The sequence below is a fragment of the Diorhabda carinulata genome, chromosome 6 (genome assembly GCF_026250575.1).
Source record: "Diorhabda carinulata isolate Delta chromosome 6, icDioCari1.1, whole genome shotgun sequence".
Classification (NCBI taxonomy): domain Eukaryota; kingdom Metazoa; phylum Arthropoda; class Insecta; order Coleoptera; family Chrysomelidae; genus Diorhabda; species Diorhabda carinulata.
The window spans coordinates 13,901,976-13,914,839 of NC_079465.1; the positions used below are offsets into that span (position 1 = coordinate 13,901,976).

At 29.9% G+C, this 12,864-nt stretch overlaps 1 protein-coding gene across 2 annotated transcripts in view; it reads left to right on the plus strand.

Annotated features, from left to right (window-relative positions):
* LOC130896016 (SH2B adapter protein 1) overlaps positions 1–12,640 on the plus strand; it is a 110,931-nt gene extending 98,291 nt beyond the window's left edge. Inside the window, exon 7 of one of the 2 annotated variants that reach the window (XM_057803745.1) lies at positions 12,376–12,640. In XM_057803745.1, the coding sequence (XP_057659728.1) occupies positions 12,376–12,480 (105 nt within the window). In that variant the 3' untranslated portion in view covers positions 12,481–12,640. The remainder of the gene's footprint in view (positions 1–12,375) is intronic. The other variant, XM_057803746.1, reaches the window with a different exon arrangement.
* The last annotated feature ends 224 nt before the right edge of the window (positions 12,641–12,864 follow it).

The window sequence follows — 12,864 nt, forward strand, 5'->3', positions numbered from 1 at the left end:
GCAGTTTGCTTACTAGTAGGACCACCAATGTCACCTGGACATATAGAAACAAACTTTTCAACTGGTACAATTGGAGAAATAATATTACTCTCAGCTTCAGAATTTTCGTTTTCTGGTTCATAGCACTGAGATTCAAATTCTGTTTGTAAGACAGTGTCAGTATTATTTGGGGTACCATGTCCATCTGTAGTATCCGAAACGAAAGAAGTTGAATGGCTAGCTACAGTTTCTTCCCTATCTGATATAACATAAGAGCTACCTGAATCTTCAAATGCATCATTTGGAGAATCGGGAGTTTCTAGTGAGTCGTAGTTATCTTTCTTGTTGATTGAGGTTCTTTTACGCTTTCTTAGCTCCATTGTAAAATTATTATCCCTATCGTTGTCATAGTTGTTAACAAATGAAGTGCTAGAGATGGAAGTATTAAAAATGTCTCTTCTACTTCTTTCTAGAAGCTCAACATCTACATGCTGCGCATTTTCATTAATATTCCTTTTAATAGGAGTGATATGAGCAACAGGCCTTCGTCCAACTAAGGTATCTATGAAGAATTTGATGTTTTTAATATTCAATAAATAAAAATGTATTTAGAAGATACTATATTGCTGATTTAGACAAAAACGATATTGTCTCAAATTGTAAAGATAACAAAAAGCATTGTTGTACAACCTGGTGAAATTACTTTGGAGAAAAATTAAGACGACTTTACTGAAGGTCAGGAGTAAATTTTCATAACATTCCGTCTTAAGAGAACTGTTCTCAATTTTCTATATGTAAATAAACTTTTCATTTCATTTTTGGAGTCCCAATTTTTTCTCCATCTAACCAGGTATAATTTTTCTATTATTGTTGTAAATTAATTATACTTTGAGAAATATTGCTAATTTCTGTTCTGTTCCATTTTAATTTTAATAATGAATTCAAAAATTATAATGGAAGAATTTTAGAAAAAAAATTACGGTTTTCCAGTAAATACAAACCGTTGCTTCAAAAATTTGATTACGTTATCTAAGGTAGTAATTGACCACCAAAAAGAATTAATGTTGAATTAAACGCAAATCACCCACTGCTATAGTGCTCACACATTGCGAAAATGGGAACTGTCGAGTTATTAATTATACAAATAGAGTATTAAAACTTCATTGATATTTATATCGATTATTTCTGTTATAATAGGAATTATACGGAATTCTATGTAAAACATATGACACTCACCTATTTTTGTATGAGAGGAGAAGGCATTTTTTAAATTATTTAAGTCCAAGTGTTTTAAGTCAACTCCTTTAGTTTCATATGGACGTTGTTCAAAGGAGGTAGAACTATTTACGTCTATATTTTTCAACCTTTCCCCAGACTTATCATACGGTGGTGGTTGTTCACCTTTTGCTACTAAGTTTACTAGAAATTTCCCTCTACTTCCCCTATTTGTCATTTTTTTGAATTAGTTATCTAGAATGTACAAAATATAGTAAGGAATATCACTACATGCAAAATAAAATAAATCATTCTGTAGATGTTTGGAAAACTATAATTAAAATTAGCTTAATTAGAAAAAATACGTTGGTCCAAAATCAATAAAAATGATAATTTCTGTCTATAAGTACTTACCGTGTATAATAAGGTTCATCACTATTATAAACGTCTAACGATGCTGTTCTAAATATGACCACTATTACACACTATAAAAATTAATAAAATGTGTATCCGCAAGGGGGCGCTACTGTACGACATCATAAAATGATGTCACTTGGCGGGATTCTGCTGACATACTTTATCCTGATTTGTAACATCTTGTACACAATTCTCTATAATGGTGAAAATTGAACATAAGCGAAATTTAATATGCTCTGGTACAGCGTTGCCAAATAATGATGTATGAAATTGAGGAATATTTTGAATTCATATTAGATTTGCTATAATTTAACAATTTTTGCTGTGACATCGAGGTGTATGATGCCACAAGTAGAAATATATGTATATATATATATATATATATATATATATATATATATATATATATATATTCATTCATTAAGAATGTCCAATCTCTAAACTGTAGATTCTAGACCTCAAAATATGATGATTTTGCTCAACATGCCTTATGCAAATATTGCTAATATTTTACGTTTTTTGGCATGAGGAATCATAATTTGCACTCTAATTTAACATTGCTAATAGAGGGCGTTAGTTACACTTGTTTGTATTAATTAAATCAAAGTACTCTTCTTTGATTCGTGTAACTCAATCCGTTATTGAGTTATTTGCTTCTAAAAAGTTCAATAAATTTTAATTTTTTCATAAAAAAATTTTATTATTCCTTAAATATGTAACAACAAATTTGTAAACAAAAATAAAAAACTTCAAAGCAAATGCTCAAAATGCCCACCATTTACTTCAATACACTTTATGATCCGCTTTCGTAAAGATCTCTTAATATCATATTTTGATAAAGACTTAAAGAAGAGTCAAAACGTCAAAATTTATCTTTCTTTTAAAAACTATAAAAAAACTAATTTTGAAACAGAACAGACCTAAAATCAAGAACATTTAGATGCATTAATATATCAAAAGGTCTTAAATATTTTTACAAATAATATTTATCATTTCGTCACGTTTAAAGAACCAGTAATTCCAATAATTATAAGTGCCAACCTGTAATCAAGAAGTCTGTATTAAATACCATAATCATCATGTGAAATTTATGTTGTATAACAAATATATTTTGTCAGGGGCTTCACACACAAATCTGCATATCTCGCTTCGTGAAAAAGTTTTTTATGGCATATCCAATCCCTTGTTAAGTAATTAACTTTTTCAAGAAAATTATTTAAATATATTTGTATTTGATTAGTTTTCAACATAATGAATAAAACGGAATGATTACGATTCTAGTGTGTTCGATTATTCGAAAAAATAGGGAAATTGTTTCTTTTTTTGTTTATTAATTGATTGCTTTTTTTTAATGTCTTCAAATTTTCTAGGAATAAGTTCAGTCACTCCATTTCCCATAATTTGCTTACCTATATACTTGAACTGTTATTTAAATTTTAATCAACTTTTTTGTCTGTTAGTTCATATATTCAAAATAGTATTTATGTAATGTTATAACAGTACTCGTTTTTCCTCAGTTTTGGTTTCTGACACCATTACAACAAAGAATGATTTTCTATTGATGTGTGAAGTTCTGGCCGCCAACCACCAAATAATAATGCGACCTTGTTCATTGAAAACATTTCATTTGGATAAAGCAGATGACAAATTCCAATTACAAACTTTAATCTGATTTATCTTCCAAGTCTTCTTTATCATTGGATATTTTTAGCTCACAGAGAGCTCGGAAAAAATTTTTCGCATAGATTGTAAAAGTACCCCCAGTAAAGTTTCGTTAATGCTTTGTACAGCAATTTCTGACATATTCTTGTAAAATATTACAAGTAAGTATTTAAAAATTATTGTAAATAAGAACTTTTTTAACACACTTATAGTAGCTTCACATGTGAGGTTATATGTTTGTAACTCTCCTCTGTGGCTTATTACTATTAGTATATCCCACCACTTTAATTGCGTTTGTTAGCAGAGCGGTCGTTAGCCTCCGGATTCGCCAATCGTGGGTTCAAATAAAAAAAATTATCACTGTAAATTCCTCTTCACATCGAAACAAATTTTACAACTGTCTGCCCTCTGTTGGAGATTTTCTATATTACCTAGATCAGTCTTACTTCAGATTTTAACTTCTTAATTTCACACCCTCTGTTGGAGACTTACAATTATAATGACTAGAAATCAGAAAAAAAAATTATTTTTTATAATAAATTGAGCTAAAAAGTGGAAAATAAATATAATTTAAAAACAAACTAAAAAAACACGCTTTTAAAGGAAAAACTAAAAAGTTATATTTTTTCAAATAAGCCTCAAATAATAAATACAAAAATAATAGTATTTTTCATTCCTTATTGTTTTAAGCTTACTTGAAAGAAATTTTTCAACTTTTTAGTTTTCTTTAACCTATACTAATTTTTTAATCTATATATATATTTTCATTTGAATAGTGTATACTTTGTGCCTTAAACATTCATTGGTTACTTAATCTTAAAAATATATGCTGTGTTTTATATCCGAATTTTTTTAATGTATAACTGAAAATCAGTGCAATTTCATCACTATTTAATAATTCTGTTTTTGTAATAGTAGATATATTTTTTTTGGTTGGAATTGTTGGTATAGTTTATGGATTACTTTTATGTTGATAGTGGTTTTCTTTTTAATATTGTAATTGTAAATCAGACTGCTTCGATCAATTACTAAAATATAAATAAACTACATATTATAAAAACATGAAAAAAAATTGTTGAGAATCACTATATTTTTTGTAAATTGTGGTCTTATAATTCATAATTTATTTTATGTTCAAGCGATCAATTGTACTTTTGTACAATTTGTTTTTAGCATCAAAATAGGCTTCAGTTTCGGCAATTACCTCTTTATTGACGTAAAATTTCTGTCCAATATACATTCTTTTGAGGTCTAAGAACAGGAAAAAGGCGCTGTCTAGATCAGGAAAATACAGTGGATGTGGAAGCAATTCGAAGCCCAATTTATGCAATTTATGTAATAGTCGCTGTTCATGGTTGTTCTCTTTTCAATAAATTTGACGAAGGTTATACATCCCAAAATACTAAGGCCATAATCTACTCAGCCAATTTTGCGTATTTCTACGCTTTGGATTCTGTTCATTATGTGTATTCTACTCGACTGACTGTCGATTGGATTGAACATGGAGTGGAGCCATGTTTCATCCATTGTCACATAGCAACGCAAATATTCGGGTTTATTACGGATGAACAACTTTAAACACTGTTCAAAATCATCAATTCTTTTTGGTCGAATGTGAGCTCGCTCGCGACTCACAACATGTCCAACACGTGTTGATACCTTAAGGGCTTTAGCTTCTCAATCAGTCTCACTTTACGGTTATCCGAAATTATTTTGTGGACTTTTTTGATGTCCAAATAATGATTATCAAGCCAGGCCTTGGTTTCAATAATCCTTTTTTCCCAATAGTAATGCTTTATTAACGCACAAAATTCCTTTCTCTCATTTTTTTTCAAACTAACTAAGTTGCTTCTCTCAAAATGCTATAACTCACAAATTAATAGTACGACAGCTGTCAAATTTATAATATATAATTTTGAAGGTTAGGGCTAAATAAAAATCATGTAGATTTAATATTAGTAGTGCTATCTATGCATCAGCTTACGAACTTTTCAACCCACTTATTATATCAAATTTCTATGTTTTGATTTAATAATTCAGCTCTTGGAAGAACTAAGCATAATAGTTTATTGATGACTTGATATGCATTAAACCATCACACTGTGGGCCAATAACATTAAAACATGGTCAAAAGTATGTTTAAAGTTTATTGTTGAGAACTGATTTAGATTGTTGGAATATATAAAAGTAACAATAATTTATTATAATTTGTTGGTGTTTTTTTAAAATAAACATTATAAACTATCGTCACTATCGCTCGTTGTGATTTCAGTCGAACTTTCCTCTTCTCCCCAGAGAAGAACATAATTGATTCTCAGATGTTTTCTACCTCAACAGTTGGCGCTAAAAGTTCTAGATTGACCGGCTTTCCTTTGTTCCTGTAGCAATTTTCTTCAGCTAGCAATAACTGGATCGGATGACATTTTAGTAAAACACTAAAAAGATCTACATTAGTGGAATACCTCGACAATTTTCTCGCGTGGCTTCTCAAATCTGCTTTCAAATCTTTATTCCTGGATACTCGTGCTTCTTTGGATAGTTATCCTATAGGAAAAATTGCAATAGAATGCTCAAGTGAACCATGAATTAATATTTTCTTCATTGTAATTCGCAAATAATACCACGCATAATGTTCTATGTACAATTTAGCTGAGGCCTTGGCAAACGGGGCAAATGTTTTTACGTTTATTTTGAAACCTGAAGAAATTGCTTCAGAAATGATACTACATCTGTCACATAATTAAACTTTAATTGATGCCAGTAATTTTACAAGAAACTTTGTAATATTTGAAAAATCGTCGAGCAGCGATGGCGTCATTTGATGTTGCCCTTACTCCTGGCCTTACTCAATCAACAATTAAGCCTAATTTACTTTCGAATTTTTCTTGTACTTCATTTTTTCTGGCTCTCATTAGTTCATGTTGCGCTTTTCCACGCACTTTCCATTTTTGTAAGTTTAATCTATATTATAGGTATAGGAAACACTCAAAAAACCTGATCTACGCGTGTAACGTAGACCGGTCAAATTCGAATAAATCTTCAACTACATCTCTTTGTACGGCTTCTTCAATTTAATTCAAAGTTTTTGGCGTGGCTCCAGAAATATAACACTTCTGTGAAGAACTAGTGAAATGACGGCACACTTTACCATCAACCATAATTGAAAATTATGCAAAGTATTGTTGCATTGATGCATTTTAATTTACTTATGTGTTTCCTTCTTAAATTGGCCCACAATACCTCACAGAAGATAGTCTTGGATTCTGCTATAATGATAGTTCCACTTTAGAGGATTTAAAAAATAATTGAATCCGAACTAAAGAAGTTGAAAAAAGAATTTTTTCTTTTAGTTCTCTAGCTAGCGACTTCAAAAATTACTCCGGGCCATACCATGCGAGAATTTGATGGGCAAATAGGCAATAGTAGGCAATATGGTAACCTTTTTGAAAATGCGAAACAGCTGATAAATGATATATTTCACAAGTTTCTTCGCCATGCCTTTCATATATTAAATGATTGTGGACAACATTCTGTTGACATTTTTCCGTATTATTTTTACCCTGCAGCTCTTGCCAAAAGGTGAACAGATTCTCACGGTGTAAAGGGCAGCTAATTTTTCTGCAGGTTCTATGCTCTTATATTCAAACAAAAGATAAGAACGTGATTAATTTTTTATATTTACAAAAAGTTTACTATAGTTATGCCTACGTTGTTATCAAGAGACACCCGCAAATCTGCGATATAATCAAAATATGTTAATCATATTAGTACTATTAAAATTAACTCTGTATTGTATTAATTCATTTTTTGCTTGACTTTTGTAACTATTGTAGTTTTACTTAAAAAATCGAATTCAATTGTTTTTAAAAACTTATTTCTAGTAAGAAATATAAAAAATATAAAAGTGTAATGTTTTTTCTTTGGCTTAAATTTCTTAATAATAATTTGTATATCTTTATTAAACTACGTACCCAGATTCCTTTTACCTAGAACTAAATTATATCCAAAATAAATATAAATAGTTGACAATTTTCTTAAAGATTTAGACACTTAGACACTACACGAAAAAAACGTCTGACCACAAATGAGAAAAGTGGAGGTTTAAGGTATATTTTGTTGTACCCCGATACAAGCCCAACATTCCTTATGTATTCTTGAATACTTGACAATTTGGACTTTTGGTCAGGTTTTCAGTGCATCGGGCCCACTGAGGTGTCATTTAGCCTTTACTATTTATGGTCATTTTCTTCACTCCTAGTTATCTAGTTATACTTCGGTTAACGTTATTCTCCAGTTAAAAGATAACAAAAACCATTCGATTTTAAACCTAGAATATATTTATCTGCTGGAATACGTAACTGAGGTTGAATATTTCATGAAGAAAATGGCCATTAGCCTACTAATAGTTAAGCGGGTGGTACTTACTTGGGAGAAAACGACGATTAGTTATCGGAATAAAACAAATAGTCAAAAAATTTTTTGTCACTAAAAATTGTCTGTGGAAATAAGAAAATATAGATACCAGAAAATAAATTAAATATCTTTGAAATACTTAGAAGATTGATAAAATACATTTGAAAAGAAAACCTTCACAGTAATTGGTGCTTTATAAATTATTACTCAAATTATGAAAACATGACAACATATCTGAAGTTTTTATTTAATTTTGACTTTTCCATATACTTGATGCTTAGTCTAAATCTGAAATATAGTAAATTTGTAGTACATTTCATTCTAAAAACCTAAATGTAACAAAAAGTGATTCTAATTATTTACATTATTTTAATTTATTAGTTTAAGTATGAACATGTAAATACATCATTTGAACTTTTTTACTAGTTTCATTTTACCTTCTTAATCCGATAAAATATTTGCAATCATTTACCAAAAAAAACTATACGAGATGGGGCAATTAAATAACGAGACCGGCGATATAACATATTTTATTTTGAATTATGTATATTTATTCATTATCACCATCAATATATACCCCTCCTCATCCCTACATTGGCTTTATGCGAATCTTCCATTGTTTGAAACAGTTCAGGCAGTGTTCAGCCCCAAATCTTGTATCTTTAAATCAGATTGATTTTTAGGAAAGAGATAAAAGTCGCACGGTGCAATATCCGGCAGATAAGATTGCTAGACCAGCACTGGAATGTTGTCTTTTGCTAGAAACCTCTTGACGGATAGTGCGGAATGAGGCACCAGTTTTGCCCACACTTTTCGCATGTTGAAATTTTCATGTGAAATTTGCCATTTAAATGCTATGTCAATTCGTATAGATTCAGCAATCACACGATTACTACGCCGACTGTCAGATCAAACAAGATTGCCGACTTTTTCGATATTTTCATTCGCTTTTGACGAAGGAGGGTGACCCGAACATGAGTCATCTTCAACATCTTCTCGGTCATTTTGAAAACGCTTAAACCACTAAAAAACACGCAACAACCATTCATTGCCATACACTTGCTTCAATTAAAGTTTCATGTGAAATTTCACAACAATCCGTTCCTCTATTTTTACATAGATCGTTTTTAGGCCAAACAAAGAAACAACCCTTGTATAAACGAAGGCAACGGCTACACTGGTTTGTCTACAGACACGGTAGACATTCCATTCGAAAGAGTAGGCTTCAGGCTAAACAGCTGACAGACGCTAATCCTTTGTCGCATGCGTACTTTTTCTGTAGCAGCGTTAGTCTCGTTACTTAATAGTCACATCTTGTAAACTAGTTGTATATTTTTATTCAAATTTTTCATAGTCTATCTAAACTCATTGTATTGCTGCATTTATAAATATAAATTTCTTAAGTATACTTGGCCTCGCATCAATCCAAGAGAGTTCTCTCTTTTAGAAATTTATATCTAATATCTTTTTTAACAACCGCACATCATTACAATACCTCAATATTTTTACAATTGCACTTTTATGTTAGACGTTAGACGCCTAATGATAACTTCTTACCTTTTTGAAAATAGTCAACGGGTACTAACGGGCATGACTAACCAAAAAAAAAATTTTTTTTCTTCATTTTTTTCTGACAGGTTCGCCCTTGGTATTCCACTGTCTTCACTGTTTTTACATTTCAGGTGTACAGCGGTAAATCCAGGTTTTATCTATAGTTATGGATCGACTCAAAAAACTATACCCATTTTACTGAAACTGCGTCAATAAGGTCTATTAAACGATCATTCGAATGCGTTTTTGGTCCAAAATGTGTAAAATTGCACCCAACGTACGGATAGCTTACCCATGCAGAATTCTTTTTTCAAATGTATTCTTTTCATATGCCGATAACCTCTTCTTTAAATCTAACCTTAATCCGACGGTCATCCAGTACCTTGAGGTGAATAATTTCAATGTTATCGCTGGTTGTTGCAGCTTTCAACCGTCCCGAATATTCGTCGTATATATATATATATATATATATATATATATATATATATATATATATATATATATATATATATATATATATACAGTGCGGTCGTAAAGTATGGAATAAATTCAATAATTTCTAATCCAAGAGATATTTTCAAAAATCCTCGGACACGTCAATTTTATTTTTCGACGAGGATTTTTTTGAAGAAAAAATTAATACACAGGGTGTTCTCAAAAAAGCTGGGTAGGTAGCAACTTTGTTTTTTTAAATAGACACCCCAATTTTTTTTACATTTTCGAATTCCTTGTAAAATTCTAAGCATTTTTCATGTAACACTCCCTACCTGCTACCTACCCAGCTTTTTTGAGAACACCCTGTATATTAATTTTTTCTTCAAAAAAATCCTCGTCGAAAAATAAAATTGACGTGTCGGAGGGTTTTTGAAAATATCTCTTGGATTAGAAATTATTGAATTTATTCCATACTTTACGACCGCACTGTATATATATTGCCCAAAATTTTAGAGTCGTAAATAACGGTGCAGAGTTTCCTTTTGAAAAAAATATTCAATAGTATCTCGATAACCAAACTTTTCGATTGTCAAACCGAAATTAAAGGTCCGAAACGACTGAAATTTTTGATAGAATTTCAACGGATGCTCAAATATATTGAAAAGTGCTGACATATTTATGCTGAGATTGGAAACTTTATAAACAACCATCGTACTTCAAGACTTTACCAGTGGCGCCAACTGGTGAGCGGTGAACAGTAGTCTTATGTATGATCAACTCATAAAATCATTCAAGGGTCGCATAAGAAAATTTTTTTGTCACACTTTTTTTCACGTTATCTACTCCCACTCAAATTTCTTGCATCAAGATCCGGAGCACTCTGTAGTTATGTAATCAAGTCAAGTGTTTTGGAATAATTAGGTATAATTAGTCATCAGTTTTCATTACATGATCTTACTACTCAGGAACACATTAGAACAAATGAAGAAAAAGAGAAAAACAAGAAAGAGGAATTTTTTAACTTCTTTGTGCCAAACGCATCATTGTATATGGGTATGTTAGGTTAGGTTGATTTAATATAACCTCAAAATAGATCGTTCATTATTAGAAAAAGTGAAAATATTTCTTTTGGTGTTTGAAATAAAAAAAGATATTGATGATGATCAGAAAATTATGGATATTTGAGTGAATCATGAAATAAATTGATTCATTTCTCTTTTCTGTTTCTTCTCCTTTCGTCATATTATGAGTTTATGTTATTACTTAACTGCAACTAATAGAAAAACATATTGATTGAATAGATTGTATTCGAATATGAAGACTATTAACCGCTCACCAGTTGGCGATACCGGTTTAGTCTTTGAAATACGAGGGTAATATGAAAAGTCTCCGACCTCAACATGAAGATGTCAGCACTTATCAATATATTAAAGCATGCGATTAGTTTCTTTTTGACAATCGTGAACATTTTTCTGGATATAAAATAATTAGTTATCAAGCTACCATTAAATATTTGTTTTTAAAAAGCTTACAGAAATGAAAGAGGAGTTAGGATAACTAAATTTCTAATTTCAAAGGACAAATAGGTTTTTGAAGTTGAGGCCAATAGAGAAAATTTGCATAAAATTAATAAAAAATAAAAATTGATACTTTGCAAAAAAATTTCACAATTCCTTTTCTATATGATTTTCCATCTTAATGTGGCATTTAGAGCATTTATTTTTCAATTGATTTTTACACGAAACTCTTGTATTCATAATGATTATTCTATTCAGATAGAGATTCTTATTTCAGTAGAAAATATTAATTTGCCATAAATTGTTTATGATTAATTAGTTTTTCGTTGCTAAAAGTCTTCTTACCTCATATATCTGCCTTACTCATTTGTGACTTCTGACTCTCTGAAAATGAAAAATGTGTTAAAAGGGAAACGTTTTAACATTATTCCCGATACTTAGAAGAAAATTATTATAAAAGAAGCATTTAGCATTTAAGTAATGTATTCAACGCTGGAATAAGTGGTGTATTGTTAGCCAAGCGCAGTACTTGAGAAATACCCATTCATTAAAATTTTCTAATAACTTTTTGCTTTGGTTTTTCTTTAATAATTATTATATTAATGCATCTAAATGTTTTTGATCTTAGGTCTCTTCTGTTTTAAAATTGATTTTTTTTGATAACTATAGAACTATATAAGAACTTTTCTTCTTAAAATTAATTGACAAGTATGACATTATATGGAATTTCAATTGGGCGAAGCAAACTGACAATTATATGAATAAAATATTAATTACAAAGTATTTGATAATGACATTTGAGGCAACTCAAAATATTTATTTTTGAAATATTTTATATTAAATTATATAGAGTGGGTTTAGTAATTTACCAAACCCAAGAGTTTAGGCAATTGTGAACAAATGATACAATCCTCTTGTAATTCTGAAATTATAAGTACGTATCAAATTATTCCATAATAATTTTCATTAGATTTGATTCATATTTTAGCTATTTTGTTATAAAATGATGTTGTTATAAAAAATTACAGCAAATAACGGTGTTAATATTCGTTAAAAACATTTTCGTTCGCAATTTTTATTTTATTTTTCATAATATATACTATCTACACCTAACTCACAACTCATACCTGAACAGAAACTGGAAATCCTGTTGTAATTACCTCTAGAACCTGGACAATTTTTTCAGGTTCAAACTCACTATGGTAGTGTTCGAACTCAAGAGACATCTTTAGAACAAATACAAGCTGAAGCTTCCGCTCGCGCTGTTGATAATCAGTACAGCTTTGTTTAAATTAAGGTAAACTGCCTTTTTTAACTATTCGCATTTATTGTTCAATGAACTTATACAAAATAAAAAATATTGAATTACTATTATGTTAAAGAATAAATGTAAATTTTTAACCTTGTTTGTTTGTGCAAAATAACGAAACAGAATAAAGACTTAAAATTAAGCTTACTTGAAGTGATTTGTTGACCAGTATTAAATAAAACCTCAATCCAATTATTTGATCACTATGTAATAAAGTTAACAACTCTTTAAGCATTTAAAAATAGTGAAAATCAATTTATCTGAAAAAACATATTTAATGTTGTTAGTGGTCATAACTTGTATATATATATATATATATATATATATATATATATATATATATATATATTTCTTTAACTTCCTTAA